This window comes from Alternaria metachromatica (genome assembly GCF_023757995.1).
Source record: "Alternaria metachromatica strain BMP 0045 chromosome Unknown scaffold_18, whole genome shotgun sequence".
NCBI lineage: Eukaryota > Fungi > Ascomycota > Dothideomycetes > Pleosporales > Pleosporaceae > Alternaria > Alternaria metachromatica.
Window position 1 is genome coordinate 115406 of NW_026055509.1, and position 26382 is coordinate 141787.

The 26382-nt window shown below is 53.2% G+C and overlaps 11 protein-coding genes across 11 annotated transcripts; 6 read left to right on the top strand and 5 right to left on the bottom strand.

Moving 5' to 3' along the window:
• Positions 1-350: 350 nt before the first annotated feature.
• J4E83_007261 (uncharacterized protein) lies at positions 351-977 on the top strand (the record flags this gene model as incomplete). Its single annotated transcript, XM_049334166.1, has 1 exon — positions 351-977. One exon carries the CDS (start codon positions 351-353, stop codon positions 975-977), a length of 627 nt encoding a protein of 208 aa, XP_049186508.1.
• Positions 978-2060: 1083 nt separating this feature from the next.
• Positions 2061-2651, bottom strand: J4E83_007262 (uncharacterized protein; the record flags this gene model as incomplete). The annotated part of the gene is made up of 2 exons (XM_049334167.1): positions 2061-2563; positions 2615-2651. The coding sequence occupies 2 exons, from the start codon at positions 2649-2651 to the stop codon at positions 2061-2063; spliced, it is 540 nt and encodes a 179-aa protein (XP_049186509.1).
• Positions 2652-4909: 2258 nt separating this feature from the next.
• Positions 4910-5315, bottom strand: J4E83_007263 (uncharacterized protein; the record flags this gene model as incomplete). Its single annotated transcript, XM_049334168.1, has 3 exons — positions 4910-5109; positions 5174-5233; positions 5279-5315. The coding sequence occupies 3 exons, from the start codon at positions 5313-5315 to the stop codon at positions 4910-4912; spliced, it is 297 nt and encodes a 98-aa protein (XP_049186510.1).
• A 5994-nt stretch (positions 5316-11309) lies between these two features.
• J4E83_007264 (uncharacterized protein) lies at positions 11310-11599 on the top strand (the record flags this gene model as incomplete). Its single annotated transcript, XM_049334169.1, has 2 exons — positions 11310-11534; positions 11591-11599. 2 exons carry the CDS (start codon positions 11310-11312, stop codon positions 11597-11599), a joined length of 234 nt encoding a protein of 77 aa, XP_049186511.1.
• A 652-nt stretch (positions 11600-12251) lies between these two features.
• J4E83_007265 (uncharacterized protein) lies at positions 12252-13957 on the top strand (the record flags this gene model as incomplete). The annotated part of the gene is made up of 4 exons (XM_049334170.1): positions 12252-12292; positions 12339-12522; positions 12594-12725; positions 12776-13957. The coding sequence occupies 4 exons, from the start codon at positions 12252-12254 to the stop codon at positions 13955-13957; spliced, it is 1539 nt and encodes a 512-aa protein (XP_049186512.1).
• A 749-nt stretch (positions 13958-14706) lies between these two features.
• On the bottom strand, positions 14707-15909 carry J4E83_007266 (uncharacterized protein; the record flags this gene model as incomplete). The annotated part of the gene is made up of 3 exons (XM_049334171.1): positions 14707-14826; positions 14877-15252; positions 15299-15909. 3 exons carry the CDS (start codon positions 15907-15909, stop codon positions 14707-14709), a joined length of 1107 nt encoding a protein of 368 aa, XP_049186513.1.
• Positions 15910-16503: 594 nt separating this feature from the next.
• On the top strand, positions 16504-17720 carry J4E83_007267 (uncharacterized protein; the record flags this gene model as incomplete). The annotated part of the gene is made up of 2 exons (XM_049334172.1): positions 16504-16773; positions 16824-17720. The coding sequence occupies 2 exons, from the start codon at positions 16504-16506 to the stop codon at positions 17718-17720; spliced, it is 1167 nt and encodes a 388-aa protein (XP_049186514.1).
• A 150-nt stretch (positions 17721-17870) lies between these two features.
• On the bottom strand, positions 17871-19048 carry AMT16_2 (Phospho-2-dehydro-3-deoxyheptonate aldolase amt16; the record flags this gene model as incomplete). The annotated part of the gene is made up of 2 exons (XM_049334173.1): positions 17871-18989; positions 19043-19048. 2 exons carry the CDS (start codon positions 19046-19048, stop codon positions 17871-17873), a joined length of 1125 nt encoding a protein of 374 aa, XP_049186515.1.
• Positions 19049-19788: 740 nt separating this feature from the next.
• J4E83_007269 (uncharacterized protein) lies at positions 19789-20862 on the top strand (the record flags this gene model as incomplete). Its single annotated transcript, XM_049334174.1, has 1 exon — positions 19789-20862. One exon carries the CDS (start codon positions 19789-19791, stop codon positions 20860-20862), a length of 1074 nt encoding a protein of 357 aa, XP_049186516.1.
• A 2608-nt stretch (positions 20863-23470) lies between these two features.
• On the top strand, positions 23471-24460 carry J4E83_007270 (uncharacterized protein; the record flags this gene model as incomplete). The annotated part of the gene is made up of 1 exon (XM_049334175.1): positions 23471-24460. One exon carries the CDS (start codon positions 23471-23473, stop codon positions 24458-24460), a length of 990 nt encoding a protein of 329 aa, XP_049186517.1.
• A 204-nt stretch (positions 24461-24664) lies between these two features.
• J4E83_007271 (uncharacterized protein) lies at positions 24665-26178 on the bottom strand (the record flags this gene model as incomplete). The annotated part of the gene is made up of 3 exons (XM_049334176.1): positions 24665-24829; positions 24916-25819; positions 25868-26178. 3 exons carry the CDS (start codon positions 26176-26178, stop codon positions 24665-24667), a joined length of 1380 nt encoding a protein of 459 aa, XP_049186518.1.
• Positions 26179-26382: the final 204 nt, after the last annotated feature.

The following is a 26382-nucleotide window of genomic DNA, read 5'->3' on the forward strand; positions in this document are numbered from 1 at the left end:
CGCACGCTGGTCGACCCGCTGCTTCCCTCCCCTGGTGCACTGTCCGCTCCTTCCTCGTCGACGGCGATCCCCCCTTCCCGTTGCAGCCATATCTCCCACGATACCAGATACCACACGGCAAGCGATAACGACGCCTTCACCCTCACCCACCGCTGCCCTCTCCCCCATGCTGCGCCTGTCGTGAAGCGAACCCCCCGCTGCCCATTGTCGCACCACCGCCCGGCCCGGCCACTGCAGCTGCTGTCGCCCGCCTGCCGCTGAAAGGGTCCTCCTGACGAGCCCACGCTTCACGTCTTAGACACCAAACGCCCCAGCACTGCCAGCGTGAAACCCTCCTTGCCTACGTCACAATGGCAGCAAACGAGAAGCACGAGCCCGTCACCTTCGGCGCCACGGTCCAGCGCTCCCCCAGCCCATTAAGCAGCCTGCCTCCGCCTTCGCAGCCGCTACGCTCGCCGCCCTCGCACGATTCAAATATGTCGTCTGCCACCGCCGACGCTGACCTCGCCAAGAAGGAGTGGGCAGCCGACCCCTCCAACCCCTACTCGGCCTTTTACAAGCACCCGGAGGCCCTCCGCGAGACGCGTCACTCCCTCAACGACACGGCCCTCCAGAGCAAGACACACCTCGGCGTCGCCGTCCACGAACATGACCTCGAGGGCGGCGTGCCCCTCTCCGTCGCCTCCACACAGCAGCCCTCCAAGCACTCGGTCGATGGCCGCGTCAAGGAGTGCACCATGTGGCCCACGAGGCAGGCTGTGCTGGACAAGCGGAAGTCGTACAAGCGCAAGCGCGGCTGTGCCTTCTTCCGGAACATGACCAGCAAACAGAGACTGTGGGCTAAGATCGTCATCGCTCTCCTCGTCGTCGCTGCTGCCGTTGGCCTCGGTGTCGGCATCTCAAGGGCTGTCGGCGGCGGTGTCTGGGCTGGCGACGGTCGCTCCAAGGAGATCCCAAATGGCCACACAACATCTTGAGATGTAGCAGCGCTGCAGAAATGCACCCGTACGTCACTCCTACCGACTCCCATTCCATCCCACATCAATACTAACAACCCATCAGAAGCACACCACGTCTCTTCGACTTATACTCACGACTTCGGCATACTTCGCTTCGAAACATCCTTTCTCGATATCCCTTTTCATCTGTTATATTGTTTTCCCTTTTGTCGGGAATGTGCAAACCACTCTGCCGCCTTTTCTGTGTTGCACGGCATCGAGTCTTTTCTACATTACTCGAGGGGGTGTTTTGGCGTACACATGGGGCTCTCTCCTACTGGGTTGCATTCTCTACATGCATTGGAGCGCCGGAGTATAAATGGGCGTTAGACATGTTAGTGGCGTACACCTGGCTGGGTATGCAATATGAGAAGAGAATCGAGTTAGCCTCTGTTGTGAGGCTGCTTTTACACGTTACACTCTTGTCGACCCACACATCTGTGATTGAGCACTGCTATTGTTGCGACGACATCATGTTGACATTGCTGAAACTTTCACAAACTCAAGCGGGGTTTACTCCGGCAGTCACAGGGATGCGTGCAAGCATATCCCTTGGTGCTACAAGTCAACGGATCGACCGGGACTTTTGGTCTTACACGCTTCAATGAACAAACGTTAAAAGACTCATCAAACCTGGCATCTGTATTGCGAGGCTATTTTAGGGAGCGCAAAGGGTCCCCGGCTCACCAAGATGCAAAACCAGGTCAACGGTAAACCTCGTATATCACCGTACACTCCTAGTTCCCCTTGATACGCGTATCACCCGGGATATTCGGACAGATTACTCGGATCTAGTCCCGCTATGTTTACCATATACATGGGAAACGTTTTCATCAGACGTACATGTGTAGTCTGGTGCGCGTTGGCTATGTAGCTTGTCATTTGCTACGAAGAAAGAGATGGTTATTTCAAGTGCTCATCGGACAAGAGTAGATGGAATCATTTTTTATTACGATGTTCAAAAAAGAACGAGAATTGAACATGACCAGTGATTGATTACATCCAAAACGATACCATGTTCGTCTCCGTCATCACACTACTACACCTCATCTCTCAAGCATCTTACATGTACTTCGCGCCTCTCCTCCCCAGCCTCCGTCCCTGCAACGCCTTCGCCGCATTATCATTTGGCTGCGCGTCCCCAAACCCACACCCTCCATCTCTTTCCTGCGCGACAACTGGACCGGCACATGTCCCGCTCTTAAACCCACAGCAAGCCGACGCACAATCAGCGTCTGATGTACACGCTCCAGTGATGAACTGCGTGCCTGCTGCTGCCGGGGCCGCAGCTCCAGTGTTACTTTCCGCAGGAGGGGCAGCAGGAGCCGGAGCCGGAGCAGCAGCGTCTGGTTGCGCATCCGCACTGGCATTTCCACCTGCGCCGTTCAGAGCATTGTTGTTTGGCTGTGCGTCGCCGAAGCCGCAGCCTTCACCTCGTTCGTTGGCTACGAAGGGTGCGGCGCATTTCCCGGATGTGAAGCCGCAGCACGCGGAGGCGCACTCGGCGTCTGAGGCACATTCGCCAGTGATGAATTGGGTGCCTTGGGCTGCTGCGTATAGGGAGACTGTTGGGGAGTTTAGTGTGGGGGAAGGTTGATATCGAGGGATGAACTCACGGTTTAGAAGAGCGAGGAGCTTGAAGATGGGCGCCATGTTGGTTGAAAGGTGTTGATGTTTTGATGGTAGGGGTAGTATATTAAAGTGATGTATTAGAATCTTCGCCGGGAAGTATGATTATGTGTTGTTTGTGAGATAGAGATGCTAGTTGCCTCAGTATCGATGCTAATAGCCAGTATCTGGGAGACGCTCCATATATATGTCCACCTCAACACCGCAAAAGCTGATCCTACCCTTCACATGAGCAAGTACGGGCGCCAACTCGAAACTCGCAGATGTCACTTCCCCCTCACCAATGCCCCAACAGGCAATCACGTCCGTATGGCAACGAGGCAGCATAGCATTCCTTACGCCTCGCTTAAAAGCCATGTTACCAACACGCACGTTTCGCATCTACTTTTAGCCTACAAATGGCGCCGTGCAGACGATCACCACGCACGTAGTTTGGAAACGCAAAACACAGCGAACATTATGCGTTCTCCCGTTCCGTGATACATGTGGAGAAATGGTGCAAGGAGAAGGAGGAAAGCGTCGTAAGCGAACCTATTAGCGCATTTCAGCCTCACCCCACCCCACTGCTCAGCCACTACGCAATGTTCTTGCCTCGAAATGCCTTAACACATCTCAGGTTTCCGGTCCGTTAGAAGATGGCGGTGTCGGCCAATGGGGTTTCTGTGGCATGCCAAGATGGGTAATGGTTGGCATGAATGCGGCGGAGGGGGATCAGACTGAGCATGTGTCGCATTGTGTGGCCTGGCGCTTGGAATGTCGGGGTTCCGTGGATATCCCTACGCTTAAGGCTGGGGGTATTGCTGAGCATAGTGTACTTGGCAATGAGATATCTGTCGCCTTTCTGATATCTTGACGGCAATTGGGGCCTTCAAAAGATGTATAAGTCGTGGGATGTGGTGGCTGGACCATGTTGTATTCAAGCTGGTGTTGCGATATGCGAACGCTTAGCGATTGTTCAAGAACTGCTTTCTGTCAGGTTCGCGCTTGTCTTATTTGTATTTCCTTTTGCTCTTTGGTGCTTATCGCATGCTTTTCGCTGCAGCGATAACTACGCAGCGTAGGAGAACCTTTACTATAGCCCTTCATACTCTCGTACGTGTGAGCCGTGTCCTCGCTGGGCTAATCTCAGACGAGGACTTTTGAGATGCGTTAGTAAAGGTGGCGTATACATCATGACGCAGATTTCACCATCCTATATACATCTAGTGATAAGACGACAACCTACTTGACGAAGACATACGGTGATCTGATTGAGGATGAGGCATCAATAGTGTTGACTTACTGTGCAGTGGTTTCTCGAAAGCCAAGTCATAGCTTACGCTCGGTATTGACCGACATCTATGTGGCTTTCCAATGAGGTTGACATATACTCGTATGGCGATGGCTAAAGCTCAAAAAGGCTATACTAGTTTGAGCATTTTCGATGGATGTGTAATTTCCAGGGGCTGGGGAGCTGTTAGAACTATTGGTGTGATACGTTTCGGTGCTCATCACATACGGCCTGCATCTTGTCTACTCCAAGACTTCGAGCAATACTTAGCTTGTTCGAAGCTGATGTCATAGCACAGAGATTGCTCTGATATGCTGCCCTAGCGGAAGTTCCACAGCAGAAAGCAAAGAGCATGACTCATGGCACTATTAGGTCTTTTTGAAGTACATACAACCTGTTTGTATCGCCTCCGAAGTGGGCAGTGAGGGTCCCAATGTGTGTGCCTGAAGTCACTCGAGGCACATTCTCCAGTTAGCAACAAGCAGACACGCGTGAGCTCTTTTCGTGATTTAGTGTGGATTTAGTGGAATACGGCTACTGAATGATAGTGCGTAGTTACATTCGTTCCTAAAAAGGGGGAAAGGAGGCTGTGAGACCGGCAGTTTTGCGGTGATGCTCAACAACCAGACAGCCCAAGCCCCCATTGATCGCTTACTAAAATGACGAAAAACCTCCAACGAAATAAGATACAGTATAAGACCGAACAAGGAACGGGGCGGTCAGGAACCATACCGTACACAGTGTGGTACAATAAAGTACACACCGCGACGGGTTGGTGGTGTTGAAGAAGGGTAGAGACCTAGCGCAAAAGGGAAAAGGGTATAGAACCAGCTATCAGAAGAAGATAGGTCGCAGCAAAAGTCGGTCGAGAGACAACATGTGTGGTAAGCACATAGTGACAGTGCGTCTGAGCAACAAAGCCTTCAGGGGGTGGCCTCCTGACGAGTGCGCAGTCCGAAGTGCCCTTTACCCCTGAGTCTTGTTGTTGTTTTATGCGGAAGCAACCGAAGAGTTATCGAGATGTCGTGTAGGCACGGGTGTATTGCGGCTGGACCACGGTGCTCGTAGGAGGAGGAGCGGAGTTGAGTGCTTTCCAAGCGACTTCGGCGGCTTCTTCTCGGGACTGTTCGAGGTAGCGGTAGTCTCGCCAGAGGTGGGCTCGGTATTCGCGACCGTGTACGAAGACACTGCTGGACCAGGCTGTTCGTATACCTGATAGGAGAGTCAGTCAGAGTCGATAATGGTGGGGCAACATGTAGAGCGGATGGCTGCATACCTCGTGGGTCGCTGTAATCTTGGAACTGAGGTTGGGCGATCTGGTTCGTGGCGCAGTAGTCTGGGAAGTTTAGCTGGGCCCTCACAGGGACAGTGGTCTGCGCACGCTGAAGCTTCTGAACGTAACTCTCTGGTGCCGCCATTGTGCGAGATGGGTTTGGGGGAAAGGATGAAAATGCGATGCTGTCGAGGGATTTGGTGTGGGGTAGTGACTCGTGAGTGGGGATCTAGAGGATCAACTGCGTGTGCGAAGGCTGGAAAGAACACTCGCTCTAGCATATCTCCTCGTCTGTTTATAGTCCGGCATAAACATTAGAGCCTCACTTTCGGTATCCTGTAAGGGCCGGCCAGCGCTTTTGCCACAAGGCCATCTCAAATAGATTCAGCCTGCAGCCGCCGTACCACATATGTGCTTGGGAACAAAGCATGAAGCTGATACTATGCTGCGTTGGCAGGCCTATTTCCGCCATAATTGGCCGGCAGAAACATCATTCAGCGAGCAACTGCGGGGGTAGCGAGAAGAGAACGCGGCAAGGCAGAAACTCCAACCGCCAGAACCCGGTACAGACACTACGACGGATTGCTGCGTGTTTTCGGCACCACAAGTTTGGGATGTAGAGACCAATGAGCTGGTACGGATAAATTTTGGTGGTGAGTATGTCTACCTTGTTAAGCTTGGTTCAAGCGATGTGCTGGCAGCTGGAGGACGACGAGAGATGCTGCCATGCTAGTTTCTCAAGGCCCCGATGCAATGCCAGATGTGTCTCGCAGATTGGCCCATAGTTCCATCGGCGTTCGGCCCGCTTACGGTTAGATGAATAAAGGGCCGTGCCGATTCCGTACCGTATCTGTAGATGCCATCTCAAAGCGCGTCATCTTAGACAGCATGCTCCGCGTGCTGAAGCTGCAAAGGTCGCATACGCAGCAATGCAACGTTAAGCGAAAGAACGTGGGATTAGGGTAGCTCATGGCTCCAACTGGACCCACATGAGTGAGGTGAGGTGGCATATGCGATTGCCTAGAACGGCGTGTCAATATCAATGAATGTGTTCCTGGCGTGAACCGCTCAGCCCTAGGATCACCAGGTTCGTGCATCGAATGCAGCCCATATCACATCACACTTCTGCAGGCTGTCCGGTTCCTGGATGTTCGTGCTATGGCCATGGGTTTGGTGTACTCGCAAACCCTCCGACACGCTGAACGCTAGCCAACTCTTCAACACGGCACTTGTTCGGTATTCGCTTCTGCGCGCTTGAAGCGGAAGGCGCAGCTGAGTCGATCTACAACACGAGGCTCAAGGCGGGGTTAGCACACCCTCAATCTTCATCTGCTCTGCGCTGGCAGTCGTTGTGTTGTTCATGGAACGCTTCCGAACTGCTGGAAGTGGTGGCTGTTGATGACTGTCAGAGTGACGTGTCGTACAGATTATATTGCGCTAGCCCAATCGACGCCACAATGCACGTGCATACAGCAATGCAAACCTTGGAGAATCCTCGGGAGGCCCACAATACGCGCCTTACAAGGATATGCAAGTCGGACATGTAGCTGTCGACTTAGTTCCTCATGCGCGATTCCTGCAAGAGACGTGGGACCGCACGACTTCTCCCGGCTTCTGCGCCGCACCACACCACGTGTAATACCACAACCGACGTCATCGGCTGCGCATAGACGGACGCTAGACGTTTGGATTCTGAGCTTAATCGCGTCTTCTCCATTCCTGCTTGATCGGTGAAGGCAGGTGTCACGTGCTGCTGCAGATAGGATGGATGAGGCGTCGACGCGGAAAATTTCTGCCAGCGGGACCCTGCCAGGGCGTCTCGACAAGCCAAGGCTGATGTGTTCATGCACCTGCCTGTCTCAGCGGGCAAGATCAAGTGTCGCATTGCCAGGCTCTCTTTGAGGTATGTGCCGATACCTGTCATTACATAGCTCGGGGATTTGCTGTCATCTCGTTACAGTGGGCTGCATGCGCGATCGAACAAGCACAGGTCTTAAGAGTACATCCACCGAACCATACTCATGGCCCCTGGCATCTGACGTGGCTATACACCTTTGAGGTAGCATCCAGGTGACATCCAAAGATTTCGCATTCGCTTTGCCAGACAGGGACAGACGAGCCTTGCAAGCACACGCATGGATCATGTAAAGAGTACACATGAGGTCTTGAACCACTGAATTGCCAAACTGATGTAAACGAGTGACCGGCCTCTCGTAATCCTGCAATGATCTTTATCCAATGTCATCAGGGGCAGGACTTGAGCAGTCGTACCTCCTATGGATGAACGAAGCCTTAGTCCAACATGGATGCTCAATAACGGACAGAGCACTTACCCAGGCCATCAATCCATCGATGTCTAGCAGGTACACTGGCAGCAGATAGTCATGCCGCACCAGCTGCAAGGGCAGCTAACATCGCATCGAGCGTCCAGATGGGCGCGCTTGACCATATCGATGCTGTGGTCAGCGGGGTACTTGATGAAGTTCGAGACTGGAGCGGGACTGCGGTCACGAAGCTCACTAGGAGCAGCGCTCCCAAAAGACAGGAGGGCGATGAGGGGGACAGCGAGAGTGGTGAACTGCATGGTGTTGATGTATGTGTTTTGAGGAAGACGATGGGAAGTTGGTAAGTTTGTGAGTGAAGAAGGTAGAATCTGTGAGCTTGTTAACGGGCTAGATGCCATCGCCTACGGCTTATATAGATGCTGAAGCTCATCAAAATCTACAAGGCCGTCGTACTGAGCGTGCTGCTTTTCTAAAACGGACCGCGATGCCGACGAAGTGTTCATCTGCTGACGCTGCATATAGACTTGTGGTCTTTCTGCATACACACGAAGAGGTTTCGGGTCGTCGGTGAGTCGATCTCAGACTGAAGTAGAGTAGCATTTCCCGAATAGAGGCAGAGTTGCACACACACTGCTGGTAGAGTCCACTGCCTACCCACCATCTCCAAGCAACGCGTCAACCCCCTCTCTTTAGCTTGCTGTGGCTGCCTTTACGAGAAGCTCATCGCAGTAGAGCTTGCAGAAAGAGCACTCGGCCTTTCGCTCGTCGGTACGGATCGTCGAATGGAGTCGTAGTCTCGGCCGTAAGCCAACACCGTATTTACGCAGCTAAGAGTATGGATATGCAAGTGAGCGTCAGACTTGAATCAACCAAGCTTTCCAAGCTTAGCTTATACGCGATTGCCTTCTCACAGTGACGACTTGGACGAGTTGGGTCTTAGTAGCGAACAGTAATACTGACTCGAGCTCGATATTCTTCCCCGCAGGACTATCATAATAAGGCATATATTAGTGTCCAACTAGTATTCATCTTATCGCTACTACTTCCCAGTCTTTCCTCTCTTCGTAACTCAGTAGGTAAATTATGTGCCGAAAGCTTCGCCCACGTATCCAGGTACAAGCCATGACCGTACACAACAAAGCCCAGCAGATATCTAGCAGCTCCAAGAAAATACAACTGTTGGAGCAACAGATGTCAACAACTAAAAGCGGCGCCTGCGCCCATCATTAACTGTCACCACCTCAATTGAACCTAGCCAACGCCACGAGCAAAAGTTCTTAACTGACGCCCTCCCCCACCATCTCAACTTTACTGTTTCAAGCAGTAGTACGACGCATCACACCCGTAGTCAGCATCAGTATAGCCTAAAATCCGCGCGAAGCATAAGGTACGGGCCACTCGCAAGCTGGGGTTGGCGGGTACAACCGCTCGTGACCATTGCTGATGGCATTTTACTGCATGTCTACCGTATCCAAGGAAGAAGGTTATGCTGATTAGGAAGGTTGCCGTACATAGGTGCGTTAGCTTGTGGCGGGTTGCGGAGAAAGAAGCCGTCAGGTGTGTGTCAGCTTACACCCGACCACCACTAGTATACGTGCGCAGTAGGCATTTTGACATGATCAGAGTAATGATGTATTGGTGAAGCGCGGGAGCCAAAAAGCTGAAGAGGGGTCTAATTGCGAGATCGTGGTAGCGAAAAGGCGCACAGCGCATCAGAACAACTGGATTGACACCTTTGAACTTTGTGAGACTGGGTAATTGAGATTGGAGTTGGGAAGTTAACAGGAAAGACAGTGATGGCTTACGCTCGTCTGTCTGACGATGTTTCCCTTGAGAGTCCATACGACAAGACAGAGTTATCTCGTTTGCCGCCGCGCACTCTCGCTCAGTACTTCTCGTACAGGAACCTCTTCTGTGCTTCCCTCGTTCTCTGGATGGCGACTTTCGGTAGCCTGGCTTGGTTTCTGGGGCAGAGGCACTCGATCTACGGTAATCATGCGGTGAACTTATTACCATTTCCGCCAGGTATGTGTCGCAGCAAACAAAGGTTTGATGAGAAGCTATTCTGACAAAGGTATCCAGTGCCATCCCGCATCGTTACTTTTGATGTGGATTCAAAGTTCCACTATACGGCCAAAGATGCGGGAGAGCCCGCATGGGCGGCTCTCATGCCCAGTACTATTGCCCCGGTGTGAGATCCGACAGCAAGGACTGACCGATATCCCACAGTTGACGATGGCATCATCTCTGTAGCTGATCCGTCGAGGTACCAGCTACCGTCGAGCTACAAGAACCGAAACGTCTCTGGCTCGGAAGTCTATTCCATGTCGATGTTCCATCAGCTACATTGCCTGGTCAGTCTTCCGCAGCTACTGCCACGACTGTTAGCTGACCATCGTAGGACTCCGTTCGAGTGCGACTCGGCATACTGGAAGGTTTTATGAATGAGACTGCTACTGGAATACGTAAGAGGGCGACCTTCTCGCCAGAGTCGCATGTAAACCATTGCTTCGACTATCTTCGCCAGGTGAGACTATCTGCATCATCATGTTCCAGGGAGGGATGCGATTGCTAACACTGCTCCTCGAGGCTATCATGTGCGCAGGAGATTTGTCTCTGGAGCATTCTGTTGTTCCCGACGAATTCGGATTCAACGGCTGGGGTACATCTCATCAGTGTGCAGATTGGGATACTGTATGGGATATTGCGGTGCAACACCGGTACGACCAGAGCATCGAGGAGCTGGCCAGATTGAGGTAAACAAAGCAGATACATGCTTCACAGTAGAGATGTAGCAGTAAACAAAATATCGCCAGTCTGCGTCATCTCCGGTAGATTGGGGCGGAAAGAGTGGTTTGAAATTGCCTCAATTTGCACCTTCTCCTTTCCATGTGGGGCCCAATTTACCTTTGCGTACGCAATGTAAACCAGCGCGAGGCTCATATTTGCCAATGATATAGCTCTTCGGAAGTATTTCGAACATTCAAGGATTCTCGACCGTTAGGTCCAGGGCGTTGCAGGGAGCGGACATGAGCAGTGGACGCGGCCCAGGTGGTGCACGTAGGTAATCCAATGAAGTAGAACCAACAGTTTGCGCAATCGTGCTTAGCAAACTCTCTTGCGAAACGTATCGGCGTTGGCACCTCGATGGAGATCTTGGTGAAGTGGTCCCAGAGTTACCGTTGCGTTCGGCACGCGGCGGCTACCTGGGTGCTACCTAGGTACGCAACGGCGGCGCCGCAACCTCGCAACTGGACGCACTTTCAATTGCTGCCTGGGTAGTGATGACGCCAACAGACTTCGCCCACGAAGGAGAGAATTCTTATCGACACATTGTTGGCCAGTGTCGAACGGCAACGAATGAGAAGAGTGAGAAGTGACGAGGCGAAACCCGCAGAGCCGCGATCTGAGATGGGTGTGGCTGGGGCGCAGCCAAAAATAGCGCTCCAGCCTGCTTTCATGCCACGCGGACCCGCCGAATTGCGCAACACCCAGCCTTTTGACAGCTAACGCCCTCTCCGTCGGCTGGGTGACCCTGCGTCCAGGCTCGTGCTACTGGCTCATCGCCCGTTACGATGGATCCAAGGGGCTTTGTAAGGCTGGGTGACGGAGGGCTGGGATGTGGATTTGTTTGCGGCCGGTGTACGTAGGCTTGTGGAGATGGCTAGAAGGCGCTGGCAGCTGGTGTGATTGTGGACGGAGGCTTGGATGATATAAACACGGCTGTGGTACGCTCTACCATACTGTCATCCAACAAACATCTCCTCCAGTCTACTATCAAAGTCTATCGTCGCTATCCAAACCTTCAACCGATATCCGTTTCAACAGCAACCTTTCACACAACCACAATCAAGATGCAGTTCTCCATCATCTCCATCGTCGCTGCGCTCGCCGCCACCACAACTGCCACATACGTTCCCATGAACGGAACTGCCACAGCTTCCGCTTACTACCCTACCGGCACCGGCGCTGCTCAACCTACTGGAGCCAGCCCAACCTCAACTCTCCCCTTCACTGGTGGAGCCTCAAACCTCGGCGGCTCAGCCCTTGGACTTATCGTCGCTGGCGGTGTTGCTCTCGTAAGTATAATATACCACTAAATCTATACTAGAACTATATCCTAACGAGATCCCAGATGCTATAGATGTTGACAGCACGCTTGCTCGACTTTACACCTTCTTTCAACCCCCTTAATTGATTTGGGTTCAACATCGGCGCATATTGTTACGGCGTTACTACGGCACCAAGGGTCTCGGGACGAGATCATTAGCATTTTCGGCGCAACATACGAATGGTATAGACGGATGCGGTCAGATGTATAGACTAGACTCGTGTATAGCAATGGTCGAGGCCTGGAAATGGTCGACGGCTAACAGTCTACGAAGAGACGAGGCAGATACACTGATAGGATAGCCATCTGCACTACCTACAGATGATAACATAAATAAACAATGAAGAAGTATACATTACCTTCACCTGTTCGAGACTTGAGTTTTTTTGGATCTGAGATACCCCTACAACGCTGTTAGCACTAAAGCATACAATACCTTCAGATTCGGTGGAGGACAGTATTTGTCTAGTGTGAACTGTAGCACAATCGTTCAATTCGTTCCTTATGCGAGGTCAAAGACTTGCACAAGATGTAGTGTTGCGCGGTGAAAGGTGTAAGTAGAGTGGGGCTCTTAAACTTCCCCTTCGGGATGGCGTGAATGACGCGCGACGCGACTTCCGCGATCTGCAACTTTGGAACTTTACAAGCACACCCACGTCTCCAACACAGCTACTTCACCACTACAATGGCCGAATCAAATGACGTGCTGCTCAAAGGCGAGCCTTTGTACGTTGCCTGTATTCACCTTGAAGCCCAATACTAACTGCAACAGTGAGGATGCGCCGCCCGCACCGTCTCGAAACCATTCGGCGTACAACCCACTACACGACTTCGTACTACCACCGGGTACCGAGCGCCACTATTCGCAACAATTCGCCGATATGTACTTTTTGCGGTTAATGCAATTGAAGAAGACGGTGAAGCAGAGAGCTGAAGATGCGTGGAACGACTTCGAGGTATGCAATAACAAGCTGTGGGAGCGGGGATACACACTTCACGGTATAAAGGAATGCTAACATCACAAAAGCTAGGCGGGCAAAAAGCAACCTTCGTCGAACGAGTGCTGGATGTGAGACAGGGCGAGCTTTGTTGGGTGGTAGGGACAGTATACATGGAGATGGCCGAGAAGCCCAACGTGTTGAACGACATTGAGAAAGATGTACGCTCCCCTTCGCGAACACACAAAGCATCATCCCTGACACTCGACAGCACTGGATAGCGGACCCCCCTCATCGCGAAACCTACGTATCCTCCTCCGGCGCCGACGAGATGATGCTGGAAGACGAGTCCGGTCGTCTCAGAGTTACAGGCGAGCCTCTTCACCAACATTTTGTAACGGGATGCATATTAGCAGCACTGGGCACGGAGGAAGCAGACGGCACATTCATGGTTATTGCAACCCAATGCGCAGATCTACCGAGACAACCACCGCGGTGGGAGCGTGACGATGTTGCGCTGTCGAAGCAGAAGCAGAAGGCGCCAAAACGGGAAAGGGCTGGAAAGATAGCCCTGGTCTCAGGTCTGGAATTGACTGGCGCAGACGACGATGAGGTGTCGCTAGATCTATTGGTGGAATACCTGACTGGTGAAGCTGCAGATCCAGCTACGCAGGCCGAGGCCGCAAAGATAACACGACTCGTCATAGCAGGTGGTTCACTCGCAAAAGGTTCCCCAATCCTCTCACGAGAAGACTTTGCCGCGAAGAAGAGCGCAGCAAGACACTACGGATACGATGCCTCATCCTACAACGCAGCACCTACCACGCGCCTCGATGAATTCCTCTGCGAAATCCTTCCCTCGCTCCCAATCACCATGCTCCCAGGAGTCTCAGATCCTTCCAACGTCGCCCTACCGCAACAACCTCTGCACCCCGCACTCTTTCCCAAGACACGCCTCTACGCCGAACCCCCAATAGAGACGAATACAACACTCAACGGCTTCGACGCAGTCACAAACCCTTGGTTAGGCGACATCGACGGATACCGCATATTAGGCACGGGAGGCCAAACAGTCCAAGACCTGCTCAAATACGTTAAGCGCGTAAAATCGACAGAGGCTATGGAGATGATGCTGCGCTGGCGCTGCGTAGCCCCTACCGCCCCGGATACACTATGGTGCTACCCGTTCCAAGACGAAGATCCTTTGATGCTGAAAGAGTGCCCGCACATGTACTTTGCCGGCTGCCAGAAGAAGTTTGAGAAGAGAGTCATTGAGGGTCCCGCTGGAGAAAAGGTATTGCTTGTTAGCGTACCCAAGTTCAGAACATCGGGCAAGATCGTACTGGTAGATATGGAGAGCTGGGATGTGGAAGTCGTTAGACTGGGTGTCAAGGGGGATAAAAGTATGAAGCAGCAGATCAAGACGAACGGAGAAGATGCGATGGAAGAGTAGGGCGGACGACCGTACAATTGATACCCGATTTGCTGGAGACCATCGTTGAAGATAGTGATGCGACGCGACATTGCGTATACAACGAAAATTAACCATCGCGATGACAGGTATCTACACAACATCGCGCACCCGACGTAAACCTAAGAAACCCATCATGTCCAATACCATGTCCGTCACATGCCGGAAATAACTCCCACATCAACTACCAAGCACCCTAATCCGCATCAAGAAAGACGCGGGAAGTGGATCCATGCATCATAAAACCTTGGACGATGTCATCAGGCAAAAGCTTAGCCCATGTTATCAGCCGGATTGTACGAGTTATCTCACCCAAAACGCACTACTCGTACGATTGATCAACCACATTCGAAACAGGGGGTGATTCCATTGATGGAATGTCGTGATGTCAACGGTTTGCATAGGCTTTGTTGATGTAACGCGTACGTACGCTGCGGCTGTGGGTTGGATTGTTGGAAGTGTGTGGGTGGAGTAGAGTGGGTAAGTGGATGCGATGAGGTATGTTGTACATACCACATAGGCGAAGATACACGAGATGAATGAAAATTACGACGTGGAAAATGCGATACTGGTATTTTGCGCGGAAAAAGTGGTATCTAATGTATCAACACGGCCCAAATCCAATGTGAACCCGCGAACGCCATCGCCAATGTAGCAGAACTCCTGTCTCGGTTTGCATCCTAGTGATATATGTGTATTGTACATGATAAGAAAAAGGGAATCTAAACCGTCTAGGCCTTGAAGTTGGCCGTGGTCCACTCTTCGTACTCTTTCTTGAGTTCACGTTGGACCCAGGGGATGGTGAGGGCGGTCCAGATACCGGCCCAGAGGAAGGGGAGAACCCAGCCGACCTGAACGGTGTTAGTATTGAAGGGACCATGTGGAGAAGGGGAATACGTACAACGTAGGCAGCGTCTCGCTGAATGGTGAAGATGATAGCTGTGCAAACCACAGCTGTGACGATGGCGCCAATGGCCCAGAAGAGTGTCAACCGGTGAAGCATCGTGCGGAAGCCCTTGCTGGCCTGGTAACGGAGGTTCAATCGCTGGCGGAACTCGGTACCACCGGATCCGTCAACAGCGCATATGTCTTCAATGTATGCGTAGATACCCGGACGGAGAGGCGCGCCCTGGGGTAGCGAGGAGATACGGCACGGTGCGGGTACTCTCATGATGCGCAGAATGTCCACGAGGAGGAGTTCGCAACCGATGGCAAACATCATGGTCGGGGCTGGCATGGCAAGGACACGGATGGGCGGGTCATGAGGACATGTGCCACTGCGAGCTGTTAGCTGGGCATACTTGAGATGGAAAGAGCACCTACGCAATAAGTTCAATCATGACAAAGAACCAGCCAACCGACAAGTTCCAGTGGAACCAGTCGAGGTACCATCTCTGCGCACCAATGACCCTACAACTGGAGCCCTTCTTCCACAGCCTGTGGAAGCGGATGAAGTACTCGACAATCGACACGGTTCCGAGCAAGGCGGTGCTGATACTGAAGACGGCGTTGGCAGACAATTGGTCGCGCGTCAGGCCATACCACATGCCAAAGTAGAGGCCGATGGGCATGAAGACGCAGTCGAGGATGATGAGGGTCCAGAACCAGAAGATGGACTTCTTGCGCGTGCGCAGCGTGTAGTTGAGCGGCGGCGGGCGGGTGAAGTCCGGGTCTTCGTATGTGACCTGCGTGTGGGGAAACTGGGCGTGGGGATTGGGCGACGGGGCGCGGCTTGGTTGTGCGCTTGGGGTGAGGTTGGCGTCGTTGCTGGCGGCCGTCGTGCTGCGCGGCTCTCGTTCATCGTCGCTCACGCCGTCGACCTGTACGCCGGGGACGGGCAGCGTGTCGGCCTGGCCGGCCGTCGTCGGTCGTGATGCATCGGCGGCAGGCGTCACGGGCCTCAAGGGCTCTGTTGATGATTGCTCGGTGGCCATTGTGTGGCAGCGGTGGCACGATGGAGTGCCCAGGAGAAAAGTGCGGATGCGGCGGAGACAAGAGAAGTCGGTCGCGTCTTGTCCGGATGCCAACGGGTGAGCGTGTGTCTTGTACGCGTCGGCGTAGCTTGGGGGGAGGGAAAGGGTGGTATCGTGTCAGCAGCGTGCAGCCCGTAGCCTGCAAATATGAACCACCCATTTGTTGCTTTCGTTTCACCCTATGATGTCACTAGCTTCCAAGGTTCGGGAAAGCGCGAACAGAGTGCCTTCCGTTCTTGGCGCTGGCTTGGGACCCTCGGCGCTGACGCCACTGGGCATACCGGAATTCGTGTTCACCCGACGGCTGCACTGCATTGTGCTTTAACAATTCGATAGCAAGCCACATGGGATAGTTATCTACGTCGAGTGTTATTCATAGCATCACAGCTTGCGTGCAGGCGGTATACGGGACAAACCTTGTTATCCCCTGGTGACCTCGGGACGCTTCACACGCAGCCGATTCACGCGACTAGTTCACATCCGTCCCTCTGACCTCACCACCAAGCCCATCCTCCAATACCGCCCAGCCTGTGGATATGTGAACCGACATTACTGATGGGCATCTTACGCGGCCTGTTCCTGTCTTCTTTTGTGCTCTGCGCATCCTTCGTCGCCCGCGGTAGAGGCGATGCGACGCAGCAGCCCCTACTCCGCGGCAATGACACCACGCTGATCTCGCAGGCCCTCTTCTGGGAACTCGAAGAACTCGCGCGCATTGTCGACATATCCTACTGTGTAGGCACAGCGGGCCTGGGCATCCAGAAGCCGTTCAAATGCGCCAGCCGCTGTGGAGACCGCGACTTTGAGACGTTCGAGTTGGTCACGGTACGTCGCTGCATCCAGCAATGTGTCGCATGGGGTGCTGATATACACAGGCATGGAATACTGGTCCTTTCCTGTCTGACTCCTGCGGTTATATCGCGCTCTCGCATTCTCGTACCAACCCGCGCCTGATCCTCGCCTTTCGAGGTACCTACTCTGTCGCCAACACCATCGCGGACCTCTCCACCATTCCACAAGAATACGTGCCATACCCCGGCGACGATGACGACGATACTTCAGACTTCATCGCGCCTGTGTTAGACGTAGATGACGATGCGCCACCCGCGGAGCCGCCAAAGTGCGATAACTGTACTGTCCACACAGGCTTCTATTCCTCCTGGCTCAACACACGCAAGGTGGTCCTGCCACATGTGTCCAAGGCTATGGAGAAGTATCCCGACTACAAGCTGGTCTTGGTGGGACACTCTTTGGGCGGTGCTATAGCAACTCTCGCCGGGCTAGACTTCAAGGCTCGTGGATGGGAACCCCATGTGACCACCTTCGGCGAACCACGACTAGGCAACAAGCACTTCAACAAGTACGTAGATGAGCGCTTTGGCATCACCACGGACCACGACCATAACAAACTCCACCGTGTCACTCATATTGGCGACCCGGTACCTTTGCTGCCGCTATCGGAATGGGGCTTCAGCATGCACAGCGAAGAGATATTCATATCCGAGTCAAGCCTACCCTTCTCGGTAGCCGACATCCACTACTGCGAGGGCGACGAGGATACGCACTGCATTGCCGGGAGCGATGAGGATAAGCCTGCCTGGGGCGTGCCCACCCGATTCAAGTTCTGGCAGCTGTTCTTTGCCCATCGCGATTACTTCTGGCGACTAGGCCTGTGTCTGCCAGGCGGTAATCCGCGAGACTGGTACGATAAGTACCCCAGACACAGCACAGATGACGGTGACGACGATACACCAGAGATCATGGAGTTGTAGTGAATAGTATAGCGTTTGCCTGTAATGTTTTGAATCGTAATCCGTACCCAAGACCCATGTACATGCTTTTGAATATAAGACGTTTGACGACGCCGACCCCATCCTTACGCCGTGCCTGCAGACCATAGTGCGCGAAAAGAGAATGGCCTTTTAGTGGGTGCCGTTCTGGCCGAGTAGAGTCCTCCTCTTCGCAACCGATTCAGCAAGCTCGGCGAGCACCGTCTCGGTTGTTTCCCAGTCGATACACGCGTCGGTGATGGACATGCCGTACTCGAGGCCAGCCTTGCCTTCCTTGGGTACCTTCTGAGTACCAGCCTTGATGTTGCTCTCAATCATGACACCCATAATCGCGGTCTCACCCGCCTCGATCTGCTCAGCAATCGCATGCGCAACCTTGGGCTGGTTCATGTGGTTCTTCTCCGAGTTGCCGTGGCTGCAGTCGATCATCAGGCGCGAGTTCATGCCCTTGGACTCTAGCTTCTCGCGCGCCTCCTTGACGCTCTTCGCATCGTAGTTTGTGCCCTTCTTTCCGCCGCGCATGATGATGAAGCAGTCGTCATTGCCAATGGTGCCGACAATGGCGACAACACCGGGCTTGGTGACGGAGAGGAAGTGGTGGGGGTGCTTCGCGGAGCCGATAGCGTCAATAGCGACATCGAGCGTACCGTCTGTGCCGTTCTTGAAGCCCACTGGGAAGGACAAGCCCGACGCAAGCTCACGGTGAAGTTGCGACTCCGTGGTCCTGGCGCCAATTGCGCCTACGCTGAACATATCGGCCAGGAACTGGGGAGAGATGGTATCCAGCATCTCGCTGGCCAGAGGCATGCCCTTCTCTGTCAGATCAACGAAGAGCTGTCTTGAGATGCGCAGGCCCTTGTTGATCTTGAAGCTGTTGTCGATATCCGGGTCATTGATGAGACCTTTCCAGCCCACAGTCGTACGCGGCTTCTCCAAGTAGGAGCGCATGACGATGAGGAGATCATCCTGGTACTTCTCCTTGAGCTTCATCAATCGGTCGCAGTATTCGAGGGCGGCGGGGGGATCGTGGATGGAGCACGGGCCGATGACGACGAGTAACCGCTTCTGTGCATCCTTGCCCTGGACAATCTCGACGGCTTCGTCGCGCGCCTTGAGGACCGTGTCTCTTGACTTGGCTGTCTGGGGGATTTCGCTCTGGAGGAGGTCGGGCGGGGTGAGGGGGTTGTAGCCCTTGATGCGCCAGTCTTCCGAGTTGTGTGGGTCGCCCACGGCTGGGTTCTGGATGTGGAACTGCGACGACGTGTTAGAGCGACTGGGGGCGGTGGTGATGGTGGTGTACGTACAGACATGTCTCTAGAGATGACGTAGGATCTACTGGACAATTGTCGGGTATACGGAAGAGGGAAGAGTGGGAGCGCTGAACAGGACGGCGAGAGTGGTTTTAACTGCTCTTCTTCTCCTTGCAGACGATACCGGACCCTATGAGTCGAATGTTTTCTGGTATGACGGCAGTCGGCGGGATCCTCATTGGTGCATTCGCGCCGATTTTCAGGTGGCGCGGGGTCGAGCTTCAATCATCATCGCCGGTCCAGGCACGCCCGCACACCGAGCGTGTAAAAAGGGCCGTTCGGGCCTTACCTTGGTATATTTACGGCTACGTGCAGTGAAATACAAAGCTCTGGACTGGTTCCCACTATCACCTCTCCCCACATGTTCAATAGCGAATGTAGATGCCTCTTCCACGAATATGATGACCGCGGGGCTCGTTGAAGCTCCCGTCAAGGCGGACATTACTATCACTTTCTCACTAGATCTAGCGATAGATCTTTAGATACTAACAGACATTCGGCTATCTTCAAGCCTCTCTAATTTGCTCCGACAGCCAAACAGAGCTTGTACGAGCTGCCGACTAGACTTTGACAAGTGTGCCGTCATCGCTACCCACCACATCTACGTCACAGCCATGCCATACCGAAAGAGCCGTTGCGCGCCAGCATATAGCTACTTCACCCATACACAAAATCGTAACTTCCGCACAGCAACAATAGATCACTATTAACGTATCTAAACTTTCCGAATCATAATCATCATGGGCGCGCTCGACTACACCACCCTTCAATCCATCCCCATCAGCTACGCGACATGCTCGCTCGGATCGCCGTCGAACCCTCCGCCACTCCTCGAGCGCCTACACGCCATATCCACCGCAGGTTTCAGTGCAGTCGAGCTTTCCTTCCCAGACATCCTGTCCTACGGCCATACTCTCCTCGGCCATGAAGTCGAGCCATCCAACTACGACGAACTATGCAAAGTAGCCGCCGAGATCAAGAAAGAATGCGACAAGCGAAACCTCGGAATCATGATGTTGCAGCCCTTTGCCAACTACGAAGGCTGGCCCGAAGGTTCCGACGGCCACAAAGACGCCCTGGAGCGCGCTCGCGGCTGGATCCGCATCATGCAGGCCTGTGGGACGGATATGCTGCAAGTCGGATCGACAGATTCACCGCTCGAGAAACTGGACAGAAGCAAGATGGTTTCTGATCTCCAGGTGCTATGCGATATGCTCAAGGAACACAACTTCCGACTGGCCTATGAAAACTGGTGTTGGTCGACGCATGCTCCTGATTGGAAAGACGTCTGGAACATTGTGCAGCAGGTAGACCGTCCTAATATCGGTCTTTGTCTTGATACTTTCCAGACTGCAGGTGGAGAGTGGGGCGATCCTAGAACGGCATCTGGTCTGCGAGAGGATGTGTCGAAGGAGGAGTTGGAGAAGCTGTTTCAGAAGAGCTTGGAGGAGCTGAGTGCTACTGTTCCTAAGGACAAGATCTACCTGTTGCAAATCAGCGATGCGTACAAGGTTCCTCAGCCGTTCAATGCTGAGCGTGACGATGCCGGCTTGTTACCCCGTGGACGATGGAGTCACGATTTCAGACCTCTTCCTTACAACGGAGGATATCTACCGGTTGTTGATGTTGCAAAGGCAGTGCTCAAGACAGGCTTCAGGGGCTGGTTCAGTTACGAGGTCTTTGACGGAGGCGCAGATGGCAAGGCCACGGATGTAGACATCGTAGCTTATGCGCACGCTGCGAAGAATGTGCAAGATAGGATGATGCAGGAGTGTGCTGGACGCGAAGTGTCGGAAGAAATGGCGACAAGATAGGTAGTTGCTGAAGCGGTCACTGCGACGATGTCACATTAATTGTCTGCTACGCAGTGACTAGTATGGAGTATAATCTCCTGTTGTAACAGTAAAGTAAAACAGGGAAAGCACTGTTACGTTAAGGGCAGATAGGAATGGGAGAAATGTACCAAATACATGCTGCCTCACACGTATCTGATGGCCGCTTTTTTTTAATAACCTGACCAAGAATAGTGACTACTCAAACTTCCCATCGACCCGTGGACAAAGCCATCGACACCTCAACACAACATCTAGTTCCTAAGATGAGAACACCGGCACCGCGCATCTTCGACTTCACTCATTAACTCGTCTTGCTCGTCATCGTTATCAACGTCGTCTTCGTTTTACCACAATATATGTGCGGATAAGGATACGGGCAGCGCGTATCCGGTTTTATCACGCTCGTGATGACAGTAGGGCCCAGATCTGGCTTCGACGTAGATGCTGGCTTTTTGGAGGTAGAGGCCGGCGTTTTGGATGTAGAGATTGGCTTTTTGGAGGTAGAGACTGGCTTTGTTGTGGAGGCTGGCTGTTCTATAGTGACTGTGACTATCCTTGTTGATGTAGATGTCGGCTTTAGAGATGTCGGGTTCATGGGCAAGGGCAGTGGTTTCCATTTGAGTGATTTCCATGTCGAGAGAAGTATCAATGTGCTGTGGAAGTCCGGTGGTATGCCTTCGGGGCTTGGTGGTATGCCCTGGGGCGTATACGGTGGCGTGAGAGCCACAGAGTCGGATGTAGAGGGTGCCGCGCTCATTGTCGTGCTGACAACGAGGCTCACGGTGTTTGAGCTAGTTGGCGTTGCGACAGAAGTGGAAGGAGTCGGCGACTGGTATGCGCTTCCTGAGATTACAACCAATACCGTGGAGGTAAGCGTTACTGGAGAAGGAGCCGATTTGGGTGCACCAGGGCCATCTACCACCCATGATGAGGTGAGCGTACTTCCAGTGTTGAGGGACGGATCTTTTGTGACGGTAGACAGACATGAAACCGTCGTTGACACAGCTGGAGTAGCTTGACTGAATACAGAAGTCAATGTAGAATCCGCCGTTGAAGGCATGTGATCTACGTATGTTTCCAGAAACCCGATTAGTGATGCGACTTGACTATCTTCCGGATTCCCAAAGAAGAGAGGAGCCGGGACAATGGCGCCGTGTATTGCTGGGAAAAGAACGGTGAGGATAGCGATGCGCATTTTGGTTCCTGCTGGTGAGCAAACTTGGTGAACGCAGGTGATTACATATAGTCGTCTATCAGATGTACCAACGAGGCCATTTTTCTGAGAAGCGTCATGTGTGCGTAGTTTCACTGCAGCGATCTCGTGTTCGAGACACACAGTTCCTTTGTTTCTGTTCGAGGGGCTGTAGGTAGTGGTCTACGCAGCTGCATAATGTAAAACATATGTCAAAGAGGCTGCCTTTGTATACTCCTCCTGACGTACTTGAAGATTGGATTCGATGTCTTACATACGATCGATTGCCTGTCTAGAATAGGAAGGATACGAGAGATCCACGCAAGGGCTTCAGATTTGGTAGGAGAAATATTGAGTACTTCCTGTGAGGGACGAGGGCAATATATAGGAGGAAGCCTCATCAGGTTATCAGCAGGTTCATTCGATAGAGTAACCCAGCGGTATGTCCTGCTTTTGGGGTATCGATGAGGAGACTATCCGCTTTGACACTCGTTCGGCGGCCTCCAGGCGGTGGAGGTATGATGACGCCATGGGCATCGTGAATGTATCCCTCCATCAGAAGGATCGTTTTGCTCAAACTGCTCTATTATGATCGTAGCGCAGCACTTTGTGAGAGCGCATGGAGAAATTGAGATGATAGGTAGCAACATCCGAGATGAGCAGTCGTGATAGTAGTTAGGCCACGCATTTTAACCTCGGCAAAATCGACAACACGGCAAGAGTGGATCTCTCAACCACCGCGTGAAGTGAGAACCTCGCGCGGTAATGTCAAAAACGGAAGACAATATTGCGCGAGACAGAAACAAAGGGCAGGAGAACCAGCGTTGGGCCATCATCGGTGTTGGTTGGATCCCTTTGGCTAACAGCACATTCCACGGCCCGCAAGCCGATCCGTCTTCCCGGAATCCGTATCTCCTCCAACGGCTCTGCAGGCACGCCCAATACACATCGCTTAGCATGTCTTAGACAACGAGCAGCCCGAGGCAACGTATACAGCGCTATGCAGTCATCAAATCTCCAAACCCAACGTTCCGTCGGAGCAAGCTAGGCCGCAAGACGACGGAACCGCGGGCCTGCTTCCAATCCACGGGATACGTATCCCACCACCACACGCAGACCCACCAAGCTTTCTCAACAGCACGCACGTTTATGAAGCTGCCTTTCTATTCCAGATAGGGCTTTCGCGGACAAGCGGCCTTGAACTACTGTTCTGGATAAGCCAAGGTGGGCTGAATAGGCTGAAAGGGTGTGTGCTCCCCGCTGCCAGGTGCTTGATATTGCTGCCGCGCGTGAGGCGCCACCAACGCGGATAGGATAGATATAAGAAGCGGCTTGTCTGTACGATACAGTCCAGACCCTGCGTTTGCGCTTTCAGAAAAGTTCAGATCCAACATCATGCCGTCTACTAAGAGCAAGAACATCATCATCACCGGCGGTGCGCGAGGCATCGGCCGCTGCACAGCACGACATTTGCTTTCGTTACCAGCATCGCATCGCGTGTTCATCATCGATTTCGACAAAGACGAATTGGATTACGCTGTAAACACACATCTGGCCTCCTACGCACCACGCGTCAGCTCTTCGATAACCAACCTCCGCAATCCAGAGGAGATCCGCAGCGCAGTTGCCAAAGCCGCGGAATTCTTCGGCGGTCGCATAGATGTCCTTGTCAACAATGCAGGTGTAGCGCGAGGCTTCTTCAACGCAGGAAATGGGACCATGGAAGATGTCGCTACGGGGGAGCAATGGGAACAGTACATTGCTACTAATCTCAGCGCACCCTTCTATATGAGCCAAGCCGTCATTCCTTTCATGAAGAGCAAGAACACGCAGAAAGATGGTGCGCCGGGTGTTGATCGGACGAAAGATTTGAAGCGTACGGACGAGTTCAATCAGTTGCCGCTGAATCTCCATGGCGATGACAAATTCGACGAAGGAGGCTGCATCATCAACGTTGCTTCTTTCCGCGCTCATCAGTCGGACCCGGATTGCGAAGGCTATGCTGCGAGCAAGGGCGGTGTACTGGCTCTCACACAGGCCATGTCTGTCTCGTGCCAACGCTGGGGAATCCGTGTTATGGCGATCTCGCCGGGCTGGGTCAGCGTGCAGCACGAGTGCAAAGCTTATGATCTGCAGATCAAAGAGACGCAAAACGGATCGTACAAAGAGACTGCACCTCATGAGGAGGAAGCGATGAAGCTGAGGATGAAGGCCTGGGCGGACGACCTGGACGAGCTTTACCACAAGCAACATCCAGCCGGCAGAGTGGGCAGAGGAGAAGATCTCGCTGAGATGGTGGAGTACGTCATGGGTGCGGGTTTCTTGAGTGGGCAGGAGTTGATTCTGGATGGTGGTGCGAACCGGAGAAAGAACCCCAATATCTGAGAAGTCCGTAGGATCAACAAATAGATGAGCGAAGCCAAGTCGTCGCTATGCACGTGCAACAAATGCTTATATCCTGTCTGGTACTCCACCAACGCCATGCTTGCGGTCGTGTCATAAAATCAACGCCAAAATAAGCAAGAAGCAACTGTAGGAGAGGAAACAAGAAAGCAGGGGTGTTCTGTTGTATCCCAACTGGAGACCTAATCACTTGAAGAGAACTTCAACCATACACTTGTCATCAAGATCGCACTCTTCCACAGTATCCATGGGCATTAGCCGCTCACCATCAAACATAAGCGTGATTGGCTGACTTTTATCGATCTTTTGGCTGTTCTTGTAGGCACTTGCGATGTGGGCGACGGTGGTCTCCTAATGACTAGTTAGCATTTGAACAAGGCTGATGAAGTATGGCGTCGCACTTTTGCGCACACTCCAAAGGGACAGTCGACACACACCTGTTTGACTGTCAACCTGAACTCGGGTTTACCCTTCGCCTTGAGGATCAACCTGACCCGGTTGGAAGCGGGTTCAGGCTCGGGCTCTGGTGTTGGAGTCTTTTCTTTTGCCACGGCAGGTGCTGCGGCGGCGATCTTTCTCGCCTCAGCCGCCGCAGCCTCATCCCTCTTCCACTGCCTATAGATCTCCTCTGTCCACGCTTCGACATGAATCTTGGGGAGGTTGACGTCGTCGTAAATATTGGAGTCTCCTTCGACGGATAAGTTGCCGTTTTCCACCTTTATTCCTAAGCGTTTTATCGATGTGCTATCGAAGAGGCGTGCGCCCTTCCATGTGAAGAAGACATTGCGTGTTGTTTCAGGCGAGAACTTCTCTTTCTGACACCATGCCAGCCGTGGCTTCTCGATGGTGCTGTCTATCCTGACCTTGACCATCAATGGATTTGCGCCAGGTATTTGTGGGTCGATAAAGAGCTGCGTTATGGGTGCTTTCGGAGCGTCGCCGTTTGAAGCTGCTGCGGCTTGCGCCTTGGCCGCTGCAACGCGCGCTCGTGCCCTGGCCTGCAATGCAGCTATTGTAGGATCCAGGCCTTCCTCATCTTCCTCGTCGTCGTCGTCGTCATCCTTGACCTCTATTGGAGGTGGCTTCGATGGTCGAACGGCTATGGGCTGTTTGTCATTGGATCTCGGTGGTTTGTAGTCCAACTCAGACTTGTCGTTGTGCGGCTTGGAAACATAGCCCGAGTCGTCGTCCAGGTCTGAATCGCCTAGGTCAATGACGGAAGACGTCTGTTGTGGCAATGAAACACTCGAGGAGGCGGATTTGGTGAGGGAGTCGTACCGGGCCGTGAGCGAGTCCGGCGGCGGATGCGATGGCGCGGGCGAGGGGGATACTTTGCTGCGCCTGAGCTATTGTTAGTACTAATATTGCGATGCAGGGCCTGATGCGTACACTTTGCTGGCGGTCCTACTCGCCCGCTCTCTGCTGGCTGAGCTACTTTTGGTAGGCACGGGCTCTTCGGTGTCGTTTGATATGCGACGGCGCTTCTGGTCGCGCGGCTCAGAGTGTTTGCGCTTCCTGGCTGCCTCGGCCTGCTTCTTCTCTTCTGCGCGGATCCTCGCTTGCTCGGCGACTATGTCATTGAACTCGTTGGAGTGGCTGAACATGTCCTCGCCGTCTTTCTTGGGCGCATCCTGCCATGCCGCCCGCTTGAACAGGCTGCGTTTCTTGGGTGGTGCGACGCTTGCGGGTGTGTCGGTCATGGTTCGGGCGGTGCCATGGGCGGTCTGAGTGGGCGGAGGAGGTGTCGTGCTACCCCAGGGTAGTGTGTAGGAAAGGGCAACCTTGGAAGGCCGCTGTCGGGGCAGGCGCGGGTTGGTGCAGGTGGGGCCTCAACGCGCGCAGTCACGCTTCTCGCGATGAGGAAGAGACTGGGCCCGTGCACTCTGCCTTTCCACACCACCCAA